The sequence below is a fragment of the Diadema setosum genome, chromosome 16 (genome assembly GCF_964275005.1).
Source record: "Diadema setosum chromosome 16, eeDiaSeto1, whole genome shotgun sequence".
Classification (NCBI taxonomy): Eukaryota; Metazoa; Echinodermata; class Echinoidea; order Diadematoida; family Diadematidae; genus Diadema; species Diadema setosum.
Window position 1 is genome coordinate 5,128,252 of NC_092700.1, and position 21,336 is coordinate 5,149,587.

Genomic DNA, 21,336 nt, shown 5'->3' on the forward strand with positions numbered 1-21,336 from the left:
TGACTGACTTTTTAGAATAAATGCATTTAAGGCAATCATTATACATGTTTGAGATCGTAAAGTAAGGACAACTACAACAAAACAGAACAAGTTACCGCGTCTTTCATAGTGCTTTCCGAATGAGCAAAGAGAATCATTAGGTACATTGTATACTTATTTTATCCGATCAGTCCTGAAAGAATATTGACCACCTTTTCACCTTTACATTGGCACTTTTCAATTTCACTATTATATTACTTACGAAAGATTAGGATGAACCAGGTTTAGCATGCCTGTACGGTGTCGGGGCAATCGTTATCAGCCCTTTAACGATCGCCCCGTCACTGTACAGGCATGCTAACCTGGAAACATTGAACTGCACATTACTTGAATATGAGACCATTCTGAAGCAAACAATTTTCACACAACAATAGATATATAATGTACTCTTAAATGAATCCACAAAGATTGGAACAATCATCCCCCAGCATTCCCACTGATTCCTACTGATCAGGTACTAGCCATCCCCTTTAAAGAGACTGAGTACGAACTTTTTGAAATTTTGCAACTGGAGCCATTTAATATTCAGAATAAAACAGAAATAAAATAGAACTAAAACGGTTCTTTTTCTCTCTTTTCTTGACCATTATTATAAACGGATCGTATGAATTATGTTACTATGGAGTAAAAAAAAGAATAAACACGAAACCATTTTCTGGCACTCGATGACTTAATGAGACAGAATTGATACCTTGTCATCGTGACCGAAGGGTTAACCCCAGAAATGATACAGATAATCCTCCCCCTCGCCTTCCTTAAGAACATCAACATGATGCTATATACCATCCGAATTAAGTCCCCCCGAATTTGATTAGGAGGGAAAACACGCGGCGGGTCGGGTTAGCAATCTGCGCATGATGATTATTTAGTGGTGAAAAGGTCAATGGAAATCTAAACCAGGCTACTATTTTTAAAACATTTATTTGATTACATTCGTAGCCATATAAATATTCGTATATAGATACATAGGTAAAGATCTACATATGTATGCACACATAATTATACTGTTCATGCATTATATATGTATAATATATAATTGTATACAGTATTTACAATGCACACACACACACATACACACACACACAAGAACATATATATATATATATATATATATATATATATATATATAGAGAGAGAGAGAGAGAGAGAGAGAGAGAAGGAGAGATGTACAATGTTTATCGCATTTTTTTTCTCGACTCTCCTTTTATTTAAAGAGCTATTATGGAAGCGCGAGACGTTTACATTCGAGTACATTGTAGGTAATAAGAGGGAGGTATATGAGATACCTCTTTGTTCGTATTATGCTCTGTACGTCAGATGATATCAACGAACTATTCACAACACGACACATTCCGGAATTCGTTATAAGGAAGAACGTTAGAATCTGAACTGTTCTACGTCAAATGAACGCTGAGTGTGCAATAGCATACGGTGTCATGCTTAGACTACTGGACCGGACCTGGGTACAGGACTACTACGGTCAATGGCGCACCAGCCTAAGGCAAGCACCTCTCAGCACCCCGTCCTCACGATGACCCGTGCCTTCGCTCCCCGCAAGGTTAAACCTGCCTGGCCGGACAATGGCGAGTCCCTGATACCTATCGATCTGCGGTGTGCTTCCTGTACACGTCCCTTCACCCTTCATGATCCCGCGACTTGAGGAGTTATCTTGGTAAACGGAGAAAGGGCTAATGATAGTTAGCAACTGTTACCTCCAAAGTTTAGAATCAAGATGTCAATACAATATAAATGAAATAAAGTAAAGCATGTTTGATTTAGAGTAACATGGTAACCTGTAGTGATGATTAGTTGACATAAAATTATTACACGCATTGCATATTCTGTTTTGATTGCGTGGTTACCCGGGATTAAGTGAACCTGATCCAATCAATATAATTTCTATCGATGTGTGATGCGGAGGGAGACGAGGAGAGTGGGAGAGAGAGTACAGGAGAGAAGGAATGAGAGCTGGAGAGATAAAGGGAGAGAGAGAGGGAGGGAAAGCGGGGGAGGGGAGAGGGTGGTACAGATAAAACGAAACACAAATCAAATTATGGTACCTCAGTCCTGCACGCCACAGGGAATCGTCGGACAAATTCGAGGCTGTCTTTGGTGACGGAAATTGGAATGGCATGTAAATATCTTGCTTTCACGGAAACGCTCTCAGTTACATGACATTACCAATGATAATGATGCCTTTGAGAGTTGGGCGGTGTTCTCTTGTCATTATAATTATAGAAACTCTTTCTGTCGTCCCGTCGAAGTTATACAAGTACGAAATGGAATTCCGCTCCATTTCTTTAGGTTGACTAAACATATTTTTCATTTTCCTTTCATTCATCTTTATTTCTGTATAATGTTAGGATAAAACAATGAAGAAATTACCAGCATTTACCTATGATACACGCCAAATAACTTAAAGGATACATATTACATGAGAAATGCATCCATATGAAATTATATAGGTATACATCCTGCACATTATATACATACATGTAATGTCCAAAGGTTTTGATGTATCGTATCTGATCAAGGCATATTACTTGAATAGCTCTGAAATGCAATGGATGTGGAATGAACTTACAAATAACAGAACAAAAAAAAAAAAAACAACAACAACAGCAAACAAACAGACAACACAGAAACAGAGTAAGACTGTTATGAATTCAATGCCAGAAGATGCTCAATGCAACACAGGTAATCACTGGAGTGGGAAGAGAGGAGGCAAGTTGTTTTTGACGTTTCAATAACTACTGAATAGGATTTTCATTTTTTGATTTGAATTTGAATGTTCAAGGATTTCAGTTCAAAGTCAATTCAAATTCATTCTAATTTCCGACACAAACGTATGTATCAACAGAGTATAAGGTTAAAAAAAGGAGAATCAAGGTGAAATAAAATGAGTGCACAGCAAATCATATTACTTAATTCATATTTCATTTCAGTTGAAAATGAACACAAATGAAATATAATTAAATCGACCGAACAGAATTAATAGAAGTTTCATTCAACTGGAATGTAATAGACAGTATAGAGATGAAAATTAAACATAATTACGGAATAGAAAACATGTTTACGTAGTGTCAAAGTTTGATGAAGTCAGAAACTCACTATCTAGTCTATTATCAAAAATTAATCTTAATTACAATTCTTGAATAAATCCCCCCCCCCCTTCGTATCCTTTTGCATCACAACGGAGTGCTCTTTGTGAAAACCTAATAACAATAAATTTTGGGTATGACTCTACTTCAATTTTTCTCCCTCTGTATACAATTGAAATTTGTACGATCGCAACTGCTGATCAGCATGTTTGTTAAAAATGTAGTTTAGCAGTTGCGATCTTACAAACTTAATATGTACAGAGGGAAACAAATTGAAGAAAACTCATACCCCCTATGCCTTTAACCCTCTGCTTTAAAATCTCTGTGCTTTCAACAATAACGTTAAGAGGAATTAAGAAATGGTGTAGTTCTACATCATCGATGAAAAGCCTTATCTCCATACGACATAAACAAACTAATAGGTGAGTTGTGAGTCTACTTCAGCTACTGTGAATATCTGTTTTTATTTCAATCGAATCAGTTCATTCAGTTTATTTACCAGCATTTCAGGAGCAATATAAGAAGACATACAAAATACAAAATTATATGCAAACTAATTAGAACAAAGGATGAAGAGCAGAACTTGAGGGTTGGAGCCCCGCGAATAGCATTGCTTTATAAGGGCCCCAATATCTAAGCAAAACATGAAAAGATAAAAATACATGAAGGGGAATTAACTGATTTACTTAAAAAACGCGCTTATCTAGGTCACTAGGATGCATGTTTATCTTTTTTATTACATTTGGATTTACACGTACACATCATTTTTACTATTTAAATAAAAAACAAGATACAATAATGTTATGATCATACACATGTAATAGAAATAACAATTATTATTACATTTTCTCTTCTTCTAGATACTATAAAAGAAGTTGTTGTTCTTTTAAATAGAAAAAAAAAAGAAAAGAAGAGAGGAATATGGGACCCTATTAAAATATAAAAGCAGTGTTTGTACTATAAAGCACTGTTTCGTGGAAATCCAGTTCTCTGAATCATCTACACTGGTCTACGTAGCTCACATCGTGTTATTAATCACTATTACGGGGAAAAGTGACGTAATCACTCCACTCTCAATACAAATACCTAACGATGAGAAATAATTAGGATTCTGACTAATTGGCAATCTCTCCGTATTAATCTATTTATAGGACAGAAGGCTATAATGCTTTGTTACTCTGGGAAATACAATTTACCAAGTACAGTTAAACCAGGCGACTGTTAAAAATAGAGAGATAGATAGAAAGAGAGAGGAGGGAGATAAAAATATACAAAATAACTCTGGTAATAATTAGGGCAGGTGGTTGACAAAGAAAAGTAGATTCAAGAACATTGCGTAACAGCGATCCCATCAGACAAGAGGTCATTGACACTGCGCGTGGCCTCAGTTTGCTTTCAATAACCCTCTATGGTAGACCTTCAAGTCGTCATTGCAGTTTTAAAGGGACTGTTCATCATTGGGAACAGTAATTAAAAAAAAAACTGTTCGAGGTATCACATTTTCTTTTGTGTAGGTCAATTGTACCACAAAACCACCTACCATGTAAATATTTTGCAAAAAAAAAACAAACAAAACAAAACAAAACCTAAAATGTAAGGACATATTTTTTTCTAAATAAACCATAACTGTTTATAGTCTGGAAAAATTTTTACTAAAACTATAGTTCACATTTTGTATATTCAACTATACTTAAAGGGGATGGCTAGTATCCGATCACTGGAAATCAGTGGGAATGCTGAACGATGATTGTTCCAATCCTTGTGGGATTCATTTCAGAGTACATCATATATCTACTGTTGGGTGAAAATTATTTGCTTCAGCATTCCCACTAATTCCCACTGATCAGTTACTAGCCATCCCCTTTAACATTAATCATACAGCTTCAAATTTTTACATTGGTTGTTTCTATCCCTGGCTCACATTTTAGAACTATTTTGAAGCACTAAACGTGGGGTTTTGTTTCATCTGCACATGGCAAATTATGCCTTTAAAGTGGGAATCACGGAGATCTGTTTTTCCTTCTGAAGAAATTGCAAGAAGTCAAAGAGAGAAAGATGTGGCGGCGTGGGCGTGACGGTATTGTTTTTGGAGTGTCATTGATGCCTATATAATATTAAATGGAATATCGTGCGGGCCAAAATCATGACTCTCTCAGTTGAATACATAAACGATTCAATATACCAAAAAGAATGATATTCTAAAGTATATCAAAAAGCAAACACAATTTGTTTCCAGATATGTACATGTGTATGTATTCTAAATGTATTCCTTTTTTTTTGGGGGGGGGGGTTTACAGGAGCTTAAGAGAAACCAGAGCCCAAAATATAAAAGTTGATTTAGTGAAAAAATAAAAGTGAAAGATTTAGGAAAATATACCTGCGATCCAAAAGTTCTGAATTTTTAAAATTTCAGTGGTGTCATTGATGAATAAGGACACTGTTTCCCCCCATTACTACATTATGGACAGCAATATAAAGAAAATATATTATATAGACAATATTTATCACTTTTCTAGAATAATGAAAGAGAACTTTACCTAATTAATTCACAAAGCAGGAGTAATGATATTACACTTATGTCAGCAACAAATCAATGGAGTTTATACTTTTCATGACAATTTTAATTTGCGGAATTTTCTTTAATAATACATATATAAATATATATAAAAAATTATTCTTTATTGGTTTTTTTTTTTCTAATTTTCCTCGAACCTTTAATGATGTTTTGTACTAATGTTTCTGCTTGATGATAACACGCTTTAAGGAATGATTATGCGAAATGTAAGACTCACAATTTACATTGACACAGAACGTGAAAAAGCCTTAAAAAGATATTAAAATAGATATTAAAAAAAAAAGGCTCAGAGTGATACAGCGAGAGAGAGAGTGTTTGTGTGTAGATGAAGGCAGAATGAGAGGGAGAAAGATAATCAACATTAGAATATTCATGAATATCCGGAAGTAGGACTCAGAGATTACGCAACTGCAGTTTGTATGGCATAATTATTATGAAGCGGAGCGCAAACAAACAAGCTGCTTTAACGTTGACTCACCACTAATTGCTGCTAAGCTTTTAGTAAAATTAAATAGATATTCTTCTCTCTCTCACTCTCTCTATAGTAATATCTTATTATCATACAGATCTACAATCATCCCATATATATATATATATATATATATATATATATATATATATATGAATATATACAAACATATTAAACTTTGATATATAATATTATTATATATCACATGCACTACTTTTTGATAATTGACCAGAATATCTCAGGACCAGCAATGCAATATCGGCAGAGCCATACGACGACACAAGTCAACATTTCACAACACGTGACTTGTTATCAAAAAAACAAAAAAAAAAAATCGAGCAAAGGGTAGGCTCCCGCCTAATTTTCTAACACGGGAAATGAAATAAAGGAGCATTTGGATTTAGGTTTAAAGGCAAAATCGGGAAGTGCTCAATATAAATCATTGTTGGTTTCCCCGAAAATTCCCCCAAAACATCGTAACAGAAAACAGTAACTCATTTTCGATATGCTCCCCTACTCCAGTACATTATGTTGTACATCAATCATCAACACACTTACCAAGATTTAATATACCAGCGTATTGATATGTGATATCTTAGTCGCTACAATTTTTTTTTTGTGATTTTTTTGGTCAGTGATTGTCAAATGCAAGATTAAAGTGCTGTACGGTTTCTACTAATAAGAATTTTGTCCTTTAGAGCTACAGACATAACGTATGCTCAAGAATGTTTTCATGCAAAACTGAAATCTTGGCATACAACCATAATCTGATAATCAGTTTCTGCCCTATATAGAGTTTTAGCAGTAAGGTTTGATATCTCCTTCTTATCTAGGACAAGTCGAAATTTGAATGACTAGACAACCAGTGTGAACCCATTTCTGGGTTTCTGCAGACAACTCGTGGTTGCCAGGCAACGGAGATCGAAATTCAGATAGAACAATGTGAAAGCGATCGGTACAGCCATCTCCCCAAAGACAACGCTATATAATGTCGACTAGCCGCATGGCTGAACGCTCAATGCTACCCATAAGCAGTCGCAATCGATTTGATAGAAACCGCTACAATATTTAACTCCCCTGGGTCCAACAGATCAACAATGCGGGTAACAGTTACGGTCCACTGCCAAAAGGACATATGAACATCATCATGGCCGAGAACGGTCATAAAAATCGCGAAGGGGCGACCTTGAATGGCACGGGGGTGGATTTGACGTGAAGATTTTGTTCACATCTTCCCCTGTTTTCTGGTGGTGGCGTGCATTTCCAACCACCGTTCAAATTTGCATGAGCAACGGAAAATGAACCCGTTCCTGTATTGACGAAATATCGTGCTCCCCCACCCCACTTTTTTTTTCCTTTTTCCAGAAAGCATGTGCGGAGAGCGAAATGGCAGAGAGTGCCTACAATGGGAGACTGCAGCTCCGCTTCATCACAAAAAGTTCGATCAATCGGAGATGTGCTTAGTATGTCGGGCCGTGTGTGTATGTGGCTCTATGCGTGCTTATGTATTTGTGCTGCGGATGTGTGTGTGTTAGCGGGTGTGTGTATGTTGGGGCAGAGAGTGTGTGTGAGCGGTGGATTGTGTGTTGTAGTTCTATGGTTGCACACTTGGCTAACGGAGAGCAGACGGTCACTCTGCTACGAGCGGAATGTGTGCTGTTTTGCCCATACGTTTCGCAGTGCGTAACACGGCGCCTCGTGTGCGAATTTTCGTCTCTCGTTGATAGCAGACGACTTTCACTCGGTCACGTTCATTACACGCTGCGGCGTTATCGTGTGCTAACGCTCCGGATTATCTCGGAATCCAAGCGGCCTCTTGCGAATGTATGTACTCCCTACCTTCGTACCTTGGAAACACTGAACGGATATAACCCACATGGAATCTATCTAACCCCACGGATTATTACGCGCGTTACTTTGTCGTTTTACCACCAGGGAAAGTGTTCGCTGGCATTAGTTGCATGTTTTTCCCGATCAAAATGAAGCGGCAAAACGTGAGAACATTGTCACTCATTGTTTGCACGTTTATCTATCTTTTGCTCGGTGCCGCTGTTTTCGACGCGCTGGAATCAAGAAGTGAGGAAAAACAGAAGAGAGAGCTGGAAAATATCCAGAAGCAGATTAAACAAAACTATAATATGACGGACGGGGATTTCGAGAATCTTGAAAACACAATCATCAAACTAGTGCCACATGTCGCCGGGGTTCAGTGGAAATTCGCAGGTTCTTTTTTCTTCTGCATGACAGTGATTACTACAATAGGTAAGCATCAAATGAAAACAAAGAGAAAGTATCGAAGTGAGAGAGAGAGAGAGAGAGAGAGAGAGATGGGGGGGGGGGGGGAGATGGAGTGACAATGCTGCATAACATCAGTATACAGCCTACTTATTCATTTCCAGGAAAGCCACATTACCGAACAAAAGTGATATGATTATGACGCGGTAAAGGCTGTGACGATTGACGACGCAACCCAGTGAGTTATCAATTATAGAGGATTCGCTATAACGGTTCGCTCACTGCAAAATTCACTGAAGAGATTCGCAGAACTACAGCAAATGAAATTATTTCGAGCACATTTCCTCACATGCATGTGGGCAATGTGTAAGGTCCCACACAATGTGTATAGCAATATACGATATGTGGCTGTCGCTCATTAAATCCGAGTGGAGTTGCACGGTAGTAACATGCAGGATAGCACATCGTTTCAACGGTAGTAAGATTACCCTTCCATATCATCAATTACGAGAAAGGACAAGGCGTGCTGCATGTATGATGTTACGTCATTCTTGGCTACCTTGATTCATATCAGGCCAAACATCTCATCACTCTTGTCTAGCTGCGTATAGCGGCTGCATAGTGAAAGCGCTTTAAACGGGCGATGGCTTAATTCTGTTCGTTCTCTTCGATCAATTTAATTAGCATGATGTTGTACTAGTGCTGCGATTAGGCGTAGTATGCGTGCATGTCATTGCATCTGCCGCGCCAATGGCTGCATAATCAGCGCGATGGATGTGGATACAACGACGCAATACCCGCCCGCGAAAGCTTGGTTCGTCTCCGCGTACCGAGGTTTCAACAAGCTGAACCCGCGAAATTACGTGTTTTCTGGCCCCTCCAAACACACACACATACACTGGATATATGCTTCTAATTCCCGAAACAGACAATTATAAGTTCCCCTCACTATTGAGAGGTGGGTATATCGTGTCAGAGTCCCCCAGTTTGGGGCGTCAGGGTTGCAGAGTTATACTCACACATCACCATAACAACAACACGAAAATGATATACACGATCCTCGACGTGAACCCTTTCTCCAGATCTACTTGTGGGAATACCGTATCTATCAAGCTGTAATCGTTTGTGGAACACACAACCCTCATTAATCAACCGTTACTCGCAGCGAGGAACTGACATGATAGTTCATTTTACTGCAATTCTTCTTTGTCCTTGCAAAACACGACCCGGGCAACGAGAAATTGAGACTTAATATGATATTAACGTCATGAAAGTATTATTCTTTTTGCCCTCCGGCTTTCGTCGTGTCGCGATTACATGTACACACCGTTCCTCACAGAGACGGCAGTAGAATCGACAAATCCAGCTGCCCTTTCAAATCATTAACGCAGATGAGGCGCAAATCCCGCTATTATTCTCTATTACGCGGGCTCTTTGTCAAGAGTTATACACACGTGGCAGCAAAGTACATTTCATTATCTTTATGAAAGTTGAGTCGCCTATTGCTAAGAAACACAGTGTCAAAAGCGCGAAAGTGTTGTTGCTGATCGAGCGCCAAACATGAGGACATCGAAACTCTGGCCTGATCATAGTTTTTACTATAGTCACACACTACGTGAAGATACACTAGAATAATAAGCGCTCTGTTGATATAAGGAGATACGAGGATCATCGCTTTCTAATGACATCAACACTGTGCAGTGCACACACGCCGCTGTCATATTTTGATCGAGAGAGTATTTAAGTGCATGGTTATTTCCGATGTCAAAATGTAATCTTCAGCCTCAAACTACATGAATGGCACTGCCACTGTTGTTGAGGAAAGAAAAACATGAATAACGACTTGTTCAGTTAGTTTTCCTCTTTGAAAAGCTTCCAAGGCAAAACTGCAAAAAACTCATCACGTTTATGTGTGGTTTCTTCACACATCTTTTGTATCGAATCTGCATGCTTTCTAATATGCCCCTTGTATACTACCTATATACAAGAACGGCCCTGATGGGTGTTGTGTGTTGTGTCTCTTTGCCACACTGTAGGAATTTTATCCAATGGACACTATACTAAGTGCAATGGTGAGACTTATAATTTGAATTTTTCTTGCTTTCTTTTTTTTCCGGGAAATTTCCTGTTTCCAATCTGAAAACAAAATAATGGATAAAGTAATGACCAGAGTAGAAAAAACAAAACAAAAAACAACACAAAACTAGAAACAAAAAGCAAAGAAACAAAATATTTCTTTCATTCAATATGCCTTGTCCGCCTTGGACTACTTAACAATGTCGGAATTTCGGAGCTTGGGTATTTGTTCCATGTTCATCGTGTCACTGCCAACAACCACGGACAGCCTGGTGGTAGTGTCACTGCCCGTAATGCATTAGATGGCAGGTTCGAGTCCCACTGGTTCCTTTTTTCCCCTTTCCCCCCTTTTCCGACATGTTTGTTAATTTACAGATCAGCAGTTGCGATCTTAACAAATTTAATTTGTAGAGGGAGACAAAGTGAAGAAACTCGCGCATGAACCTTCACCCCTCTGAATAATCTTCAATTATGTTTCTTTCATAAAATATATTTTATTTCGTCTGATGTATCATGTCTGCATGCATACATGGATATTCCACTTCTGTGTACATTCTACTTCTAAAAGAATAAGAAGAGAATAGGAACGCCAGCCAAATTTTCATTCATTCACTTTTCTGGATAAAATGAGGCCAACAAGACAAGGCTTACTTTATAATAATGACACGTACCCAACGCTAGCTGCGTAATTTATACCTCCGCTATGGCTATTAGCGGCCATAGAAGGACAAAACTCGTAAATCATGTCGAAATCAATTGCTGCAGTGAAAGCAGAGGCACCAGATGAAGATAATTTTCCTATTTATGGAATTACGAAATTGTAAACAGTGCCCCTTATCATTGTTACTCATGGTTGTTGTGTGTGTGTGTGTGTGTGTGTGTGTATTTTTCGTGAAAAATATTAATCTTGTAAAATATACATTTTTGGGTCTATAAGACAGTAAATCGCAAAGCAAATATATTTTCGTCGTTTGCAAACACGACATCATTCCGTATACTATATCTTTATGATATACGTAGTATACATGTATACAGGGCTCGACACTATTAACGGCTGCCCGGTGGCCCGGGGCCACCAAAAACGCACGTCGGGCCACCAAAATTTCAGAAATGTAGAATTTGGTGGCCTAATTGGGCCACCAAAAAGATCGGATGTTTGCCTTTGGGCCACCAAAAATAAAAGTTAGTGTGGAGCCCTGATGTAAATGTTTATATATTGTGATAGGTTATTTTAAAACGTTTTTACGAAATGATTCATTTTTTTTCCTCTCAGGCATAACAACAACTGATCGCATTTCTCCTCTTTTGCAGTCTTTTATTTCTTCTGTCCTTCGTTGTTATCGAGAGAGACTTGTTTAATGTTTTACTTTCCTTCATGTTTACCTATATACCACGAATAATGGAGGCTGTCATAAATACATTATACTATACTATAGTACACTACACTATATCCCATTCTACAATTAGGTCGATAATACAACTGTATTAAAGGGATGGTACAGTATTGGTGGAGAAGAGAATTGGGCTTTTAACTTTTTGCGAGATACCAAGAAAATACTAATGAAATAGTACAGAGCATACCATCTTAAGAGAAATTGAAAGTTTATTTAATGAAAATTGGGTTTGGAATGACTGAAACATCCAAAAATAAAGTAATACAAAGCGATCGTAATAAAATGTGAGTCCCACATTTTATTAGAATCGCTCTGTTTTGGATATCTCAGCCATTTCAAAACCAATTTTCATCAAATAAACGTTGAGTTCCTCATGGAATTACATGCTCTTTCATATTTCATAAGAGGTTTCTCATTATCCCACAAAAAATGTTGGAAACTTGAAATAAGGTCTCAACCAAAACTATACATTCCCTTTAAGCTCGCCAAACTCTCACTTTCGTTAGTCTCGTTCATAGGCATATCAAGCACAGAGAGAGAGAGAGAGAGAGAGAGAGGGGGGGGGGAGGGAGTGACAAACAAAAGAGAAAAAAGCAGACAAACAGAGAAGTGAGAGTCAAAGACAGGCAACTAAACACTCACATAATTATGGTCAGAAAAAAATCCAGGAACGTCTATTCACTAGGATCTCATTTACTCAGTACTTTATTTTTCGATCTCAATATACAACAGTGTTAGTTTCGATGCAAGGCGTTTATAGTAGAGTGAGTCACGTGACACGTTTGGCGGGAACATACATGACCATCCGGGTTCTGATCGCATGGTTTGCAATAACATTAAATACAGAAGAAGGGGTATTATTAGAGGGAGATATTAAGAGAGAGAGAGAGAGAGAGAGAGAGAGAGAGAGAGGTTCGAACTTTTATTGATAGATCAAGTGAGAAAGTGGATCTGAGAGTATATCCGTCTTCCTTGCGTATATCCGGGTTCTAAACAGGTGTACAATACATAATAATACATGGAGGGATCTGAGACTGGACCATCAAAAAAAAAAAAAAAAAAAAAAAGAAGCCGAAAACAAAAGTCATGGAAATTTCTAAATTTTGCGTACAAAGTATTTGCCAAGTTGTGAGGTGATGACATAATTTAACTCCCCCATATGCAATGTATATTGACTGCAAAAACAACTGTTTTTTTTTCTTTCTGAAAATAACAATTATATGACTTCGTTAATGTTAACCACACATTCCGCAACTGATTATTCATATTCTACAAGGTATTCTTATCTCATTCGTTATCAATGAAGTACTAAAAAGTAATAAGTCTATTTTGAGCACCGGCAGTGCACTTAGGTATAATGTGCCCAATTTCTTTTTACTCCATACGAACGAAGCGAAATGAGGAATTGCTACAAAAAAATCCAGACTAAAAAAATATGGTATTTATAGCAGTATATAGACAAGAGAACATACTTTTATACATTTTTTATCGTATTTTATTTCAAAACAAGCAGGATCTTTTATCTGATGGCAGCAACTTCTATTTATTTAAGAAATGCATTGATCATGTCGACACTGTCGTCTAACTATCCTGTTTTCTACATATCTAATAACTTCTAGTGGTTTTTGTTGAGCCACCTGATGTTAATCAACGACTAAACATTCGAGTTCCATATTGTTCTTGGCGGGATTCGTGCACATTGTATAGTGGTATTTTCCATCTATTTATGCTTTCAGAATGTATGTATATGTTTACGCATGGATGTCAACATAAAACGTCATTTTGACACATTATAGACCCTTATACAAATTGAATACGCTTTTGCCAATATTATAACGACTACAATCATTAGCTGCCTGATGATGAGAGAGTATCATACGAGAGAACTGTAAAACTGGAAGAAAAAAAGTCCCCAAACTTTGGAATATGATTTCTGACTAAAAAAAAAAAATAATAATAATAATAAAAAAAATTTGTGTATTAATGTGTGTATGCATACGTGTGTATGTGTGTTCGTGCGTTTGTGAGTGGGCGCTTTTGTTGTCCAAAAATTTACGAAACGGGGGATTGATTTTATTTGATTTGATTTATTTCTGTGTTTTTCACAAAGTATATACAACGTAACAGGGTATATCATATCTCAATTCGACTTTTTATTTCTTTTTGATTGATTTTTTTTTTTCACTTGCAAGCGTGTTAGATGAAGAATAAAAGTCCAGAGCTTTGAAGGATTCATAATAATTTAAACGCAATAGCTGTTACCCGGCTTTTTAAATGCATGCCTGCATGTGGGAGGTAGTAAAAACTGCAATGCACAAAGTCGAGCCGCGCCCTGTAACTTCGCTCTTCTTGATACAACACATTTTGTGAACGTGTGTGGGGCGGTAGACTCCACGATCTATGACAATCACTCAAATAGAATTGCCTCCTTTCAAGGCTTCGGAAAGTCTACCAGAGCTTTGGTTACTGTACTCGCTATGGTGCATAGAGGTTCTGACAGCATCAAAATAAAGCAGGAGCATTTACATGAAGAATGAGTGAGAGAAAGATGGCTATAGATTGAAAGAGTAAATTGTTTTGGATAGATGAAGGGAGAAAAAAAAAACTTCATTGAAAGGGAAACTCCGGGACAGAGATGAAGAGAAAGAGAAGGAGGATAAGGAAGCGAGACCGACAGAGGGGGGGGGGGGGGGGGGGGGATAGGAAAGAGAGATTTTACGACAAAATCTAATATGTAGTTCAACTCGTGATAAATAAAACCTTTTATTTTTTAAATTAACCCGTCTTTTCATGAGGTTGTTCTTTTTGTCGATTCATTAAAAAAAAAAAAATGTGTGAGGTATAGCCTTTATCGCCCACCAGTTTTGAAAAGATAACCGACACTTGAATTTAAATTTAAAATATTTAAGAAAAAACTGCAATGTGTGCCTTTGAGGAGATAATAATGTAGAATTTTCACGGAAATTAATTCTGGAGGCTTTTTTTAAGTAACGATCAGAACATTGATGTATTCATCAGGGGAGATGGCTAAGACATTGATGCATGGCTTAGCTGTTCTAAAACTCTCGTAAATGAATGGTATAGTACTATTGACTGAGATGGGGCTTCAGGTTTCTAACATTTTTGTGAGAAAGTGAGAAATCTCTTATGAAAATAATATGAATCAGCGTACAATTTTATTAAAGTGGAATTCAAATTTAGTTTTAAAGTGAAATTCAAATTAAAAAGAAATGGTTTTGGAATGGCTGAGATAACCAGAAAAAAAAAAGCGATCCTTATAAAAGGTAGGACCCATCTTTTATCATGACCGCTTAGTTTTACTTTGTTTTTTTTTTCGATATCTCAGCCATTTCAAAACCGATTTCATCAAGGAAACTTTTTTAATTTCTTTTAGAATTGGATGCTCTTTAATAATTAACAAGAGGTGTCTAATTATCTTACAAAAAAAAGTTAAATGCTGAATCCCTGTCTCAACAAAAACTAAACCATCCCTTTAATATCATAATCATAATGTACACACACACGCCAGTAAACACACACATACACTCACGGTCACATGTTATTACGAGTTTTATACATGCATTTATAGGCCTACGCATTTTGCCATGATTGTACATTGGCTAAGACCTTGTATTATTTTCATTTTTAAATCATAGTTATATAACGTGCAAACAACAACAACAACAGCAACAACAAAACAAGATATCTATTTGACTGAAATTCAGATCAGCTGCATCAATATGAAACATCTATACTGATGTTATCTATTATATGCATACTAATGTCTTATCATGTGACAAAGACGTACGTTGTTTCCCTTTGAATACCGTGAACACATCTACTATAAATCCTTAGAGAAAATCTCTCAATTAAATGCGAAAGAAAATTAACAGATTTTCATAAAATGTTGATCACAGGGGATGGTTTGAAAGGAGAAGGTAGCACACACACACACACACACGCGCGCGCATAAATCTAAAGTATCTATATACCACAAAGATTTTTTTTTTTTTTTTTTTTGCGTGTAAAGCTTCACTATTTTCGATCGAAAGCTTAATTGCAGAACAATGAGGGAAGAAACGACGCGATCAAAGTATGCAGCAGGGCCAAGTGGGGCTGCTGAAACCTATACGTTACAGTAAAACATGTGCTTATTGTACAGTGGGTGTTCTGCATATTGCTGGACTATTACGTATCATCCATCCCACACATCTAGATATTACCAGGGTACTAACTCGCGTAGGCACATAATCATTACTGCTTCACTGCTATGCAATCCAGACTCAGTGCTGAAACAAAAATAAGAAATAAAACGACAACAAAAACAGAAACCACGGTCCAACGCACGTGCGCTTTCTAAAACGTGGCGTCAACTTCCGGCTTACTTTCGAAACGTCAAAGGCGGACATCAGAAGTGACTGGCGGTGCATTATGGGAAAGTGGCCTTGAACCTTGTTCGGCGCGCATAGCCAATGTCGCGTATACACAACGATCATTATCGTAATACACACCGTAATGGCAGCCTTTGCGTGTCCTCTTGACTGACGCTAATAAACGAATGAGCAGGAGAGTGTCTCGCGTTTAACGCTCCATGATTATGGCTTATGACAACGAGCTCTCGCAGCTCACACGGCTCTTAGCTTATTTATGCCATCAGCACTGTTACAGGCACTCTTGGACAATGCTGTAACTGAGTATAATTATGATAACTTTAAAGAAGGGGAAGCCAAAGAAAAAAAGGAAGAAAAAAAAACCACTCCTTTAATTTGCCGATTAACTATTTTGATGATATTCGAAAAATACACATAAATTATAACGCACTCAAGCATGAAATAGGGACGTTGTGTTTTCAATATCACATAATCATTCTAGGAGGTAATAATTAGCATACTGTAAGGCCGCCACGACAATAATTTACTTCAGTAAAAAAAAGTTAAATCCGGTCACTCACAATTTTGAACCTGAGATTTGCTAAACTGTTACCATTTAACAATGCTTGCGTAAGCAGCAGTTAGTATGTCTGGCGATATCCACCATGTCTACAGGTTCCAATAATGGGTGTCCTGAGTGCGATACTTATTTTGATTTTGTGGTTGTTTAGGCACACGTGCGCTTTAAATAGCCATAATCCAGAGAATTAGGGGCAAAGCCAGATGGAAGATTGAGACCCACGCCTGCATTATCTATACTTTTATTCGAATGTATACTATCAAAGATGGACGGAATGTATCAACCAACAGATCTCACTACAACAGCTTGATGTTGAAAATGGCGTTCCAAGTAGGTTGGTAAATAATTATGGAATTGAATGTAATAATGTGTTATGGAGACCTCAACCATTTTTTTTTTTTTTTTTTTTTGCGGAAAACCTGATACGTACTTTAGTGTAAATAGTAATCTCACTGCAAATCAAATTAGTCAAAATTGTCTTGAATAATCGAAACATCTTATGCTTTCCTGCATGAAAATGAACTCAATTATATTCACTTTCTATTATTATTTACAAGGAAAAGCCTCGCTACATGGGCAGACTTAGTGTTATCTATTTTGACGTTTTAAACTTTGAAACTTTAAATCTCCTTTCCGTTTCTTGGTGTTGGTGTTGTTTGAGCAGGAATGTGAGGAGCGCTATTCGACCATAATGAAACATAAAATGGTAAAATGGTATGCTCAAACCCCAATATCATTGGACTTTAGATGTGCACTCCGAAAAGAAAGAGGCTAAAAGGCTGGTATAATGGAGTGACTGTGTTCTAGGAGAAAGGAAATTGATTGCAAAGATTGGCCGATGTATACCCGTTTAAAGGGATTGTATGATAGTTTTGGTTGAGACCTAACTTCAGATTTCAAACATGGTATTTGGTGAGATAATGAGAGACCTCTTATGTAATGTGAAAGAGCATGTAATTCCAAGAGGAATTCAAGGTTTATTTCATGAAAATTGAGTTTGGCATGGCAGAGATATCCAAAATAGAGCAATCCTAATAAGAGGTGGGACTCACCTTTTATTAGAAGCGCTTTGTTTTACTTTAATTTTCCATGTCTCAGCCATTCCAAAACCTATTTTCATCAAATAAACTTTGAATTCCTCTTAGAATGGTATGCTCTGTACCATTTCCTAAGTGGCTTCTTGCTATCTCGCAAAATGATAAAAGCCCATTCCTCAACTTCACCAATACTATACCATCCCTTTAATTCCTTTTTTTTTTGTGTGTGTGTGCGTGTGTTTGATTTTTGTTTCGGGGAAGCAGGATCCCTCTCTTCCAATTTGCCAAAGGGGGGGGGGGGGTTGGTTAACAGACACCTCGCAATTCTAGAGTTTCATATATGAAAGTGACATAAACCTTTCCTTGAAATGTAATTTTTGAAGAAACTACTCTGGGTGGATATGAGCATACAAACTGATCAAATAATTATCGTCCTTTTTTTTTTCTACTTCTCGTTCTTCGTTCTCCTTACCATGGTGCTCGGTTTCCCATTTATCATTATCATCATCATGAGTATAATTATTGATAATCGTAACTTCTGGTTTTAGCAGTTTCGCATTTATAAACATAATTTCGATAATCTTGATCAAGGTGGTAACTGTTATCATTTTCAACATTGTTTTTGTTACGGTTATTCAATCCTCATTATCATGGTCTGATTATCCGTGACCTCTGTCCATATGCTCTTTCCAGAGTTCTCTGCAGCGGACACGCTGCTCTCTTTCCTTTGGTTCGACCACCATGGCCCGCCAAGGGCACGGCCGCCGGGGTGTCTGTCGGGCCGTTGACTTATTCACTCGATAGTGTTATTCATTAACTCTCCAAGACCCAAGGGGGGCAGGCTTCAGTGACTGGATGACAGGGAATTATGACTCAGTAACTTCTGACGTCATCAGGTGGAGACTTCAGCTAGTCGCAGACATAGGCACATTATTTTTTTTTCTCCTACTCTTGAATGAAATGGCATCCATGTTCGCTTCCCGTACGAGCATAATGAACATAAACAGTTACGTTTGCATTTCTCTCAGCCTTTATTGTGATTCGCAGGAGCTAAATATGCCAATATTTTCACGTACACGAATCTATGTGATTATGTCATTGGTCATGATTGTATATAGTAATGATAATAATAGTTGATATTTTTAGAGCGCCATTTCCACTGGATACAAAGCGCTATGACATGTGCATTCCTGGTCGCCACAGGAGATATTACCAGGCAGTGACAGTACAAGTCCATATGCCATTTGGGTATTACACCTGTATTAAGACTTTGGGTATTATTATTATGTACTCAGTATGCGGTGTACAAAGTCCCCATAGTGGTATTTTGAGATTGATAACAACAATAATAAAAAGATTGCCAACAACAATGCTATTCGCCTATTAATCTAATACTGCAAGCCTTAGAAATAATAATAATGAAGATAAGAGTAAACGAAAGTAATACCTCTTATACTGCAAACCCACGCTCAATTAGACTTGACATTCAAGGTTTTCTCCGTGCAGTTATGGAAAGAATGCGAAATCAAATGCTACAACGGTAGTGAATGTTGGGTTAAAAGACTCTCCTGTGATTTTTTTTTCTTTTTCCTTTTTAAGGATCGGGGTGGAAATGATAGATCCTTCGCGTGATTCGAATGTTTGCTTGTGTTAGGACATTCAAAATTATGTATTCAGTAGCATGGAATATTGTTTATTACTGTATTTAGAGTGAGTAACTATGATTACGTCGTATGTGTGTGTGTGTGTGTGTGTGTGTGTTTTTTTAACCACGACTATTTCTTGACACTATCAGGTGCTGCTGTTTTATTTCCGACCCACCTGATTTTATTCCGATAAAAGAATGTTTAGTAACACTCACACTCATGTTTTACCTGACAGTACTGCAACACTAACTCTCTATCACCGTAAACAAGGAGATTTACCGACGATGTCTGAATTAATGTGGTGCTTGGGGACATTACTGAGGAGATATGGGGCAAGAATGAAAAAATGCGTGGGAGTAAGGCAGCCTAAATCTCATAAACTCAGTCCGGTATTTCGACATCTTCACTCGAAAGTAATCATAATCCACCGAACCGTTTTAGTACGCCAATTCCGGTCTTCACGTTGATCAACACGCCATGTTGTGTCACCGTAAAATTTGCATTTCATCTAGATGCTTTCCAGTAATGCAAATTCGCGTATAGGCACACACACACATACACACACACACACACACACACACACACACACACACACACACACACACAGAGGCACACACACACACAAGGAGTCCTAACACATGTATAGACACAAGCATGTATTTATACATATACACGCACTCATAATGCACACTCCTGCACTGTTGGTTACATACCAACACCCACGTATATTCTGCATACACGCCAACACAATGCAAACTCATCGGAAGCAGGGGGAAAAACACCCAATTTTGCTGCATTTTGAAATGTCAGTTATCACAAGAAAAATTGTTCCCTTACTAATTTGATTATAGTTCTCTCTCTCTCTCCCTCTCACTCTGTACACACACACACACACACACACGCACACACACACACGCAAACATACATACCACATAACCCTCTACGCAAATCTCAGAGTCGTGTATGAAATCAAACACTTGCTTTTTTACCGATCAAAGGGCAACAGGTTTTTGCTCATCCCGTATTCTACGGGTCGAAGAGGGGGTAAAGGGAAAAAAACCCAGACACAGCTTCAATAGAAAGCGTACGACAGCGAAAATGGTACACAGGTTGGCGTTGAATGGTGGGTGCCTGTAGCGGAGGGCACAACGAATACTAGAGTACAACGCATACACAGCGAGAAATGGACGCTGATGCATGGCGCTCGTGAATGCGTGCAACAGGCAGTCACATCGGGCGCCACTTTACTGTAATGGTATACGCCTTGATAGTTCATGAGATGTATCGTGGCGAATGCATACAGAGCATGTACTCAAATGGTGGAGAATACCTCTGGCTGAGGATCCATCTGATACTCTTTGCACTATTAATGTAGCGCCTGTGTTTCACATTCATAGCTCGTGTTTGCTGTGGAGATTTGATGCAATAAGGGTAATCATTACTGGTCCAGTAGATTACCAGAGTCAAGGTGTATAGATTCTATCAATCAAAGTGTAGAAATAATCACCAAAGCTCGTGCTGACCTGAGAAACATCATACTATTCCATTTTTTTTTTATTCACGTTCCATATTCCACATTTCGTACAAGTTTTATATTCCATTTGATTTGAAGCAGAAATGTTTTTTCACACAATGGTCAGTTTGAACCAATAATGCACAAATGTATAAGGACATATAATTAACGTGTAATATGAGGAACCCACTAAAAAGCAAAGCTTGTAGGATGCGGGTTCCAAAAATATAACGTAGGGTTTTAGTACAGTATATCAAAGTCAGAAGTGACGTAACATGCAAAATTCAAAATATCGAGAATA

General features: G+C 37.7%; 1 protein-coding gene across 1 annotated transcript in view; it reads left to right on the forward strand.

The window, feature by feature from the left end:
• The first annotated feature begins 8,145 nt into the window (after window positions 1-8,145).
• LOC140240091 (two pore potassium channel protein sup-9-like) overlaps window positions 8,146-21,336 on the forward strand; it is a 56,420-nt gene continuing 43,229 nt past the window's right edge. The window contains exon 1 of the mRNA XM_072319898.1: window positions 8,146-8,446. Within this exon, the coding sequence (XP_072175999.1) occupies window positions 8,146-8,446 (301 nt within the window). The remainder of the gene's footprint in view (window positions 8,447-21,336) is intronic.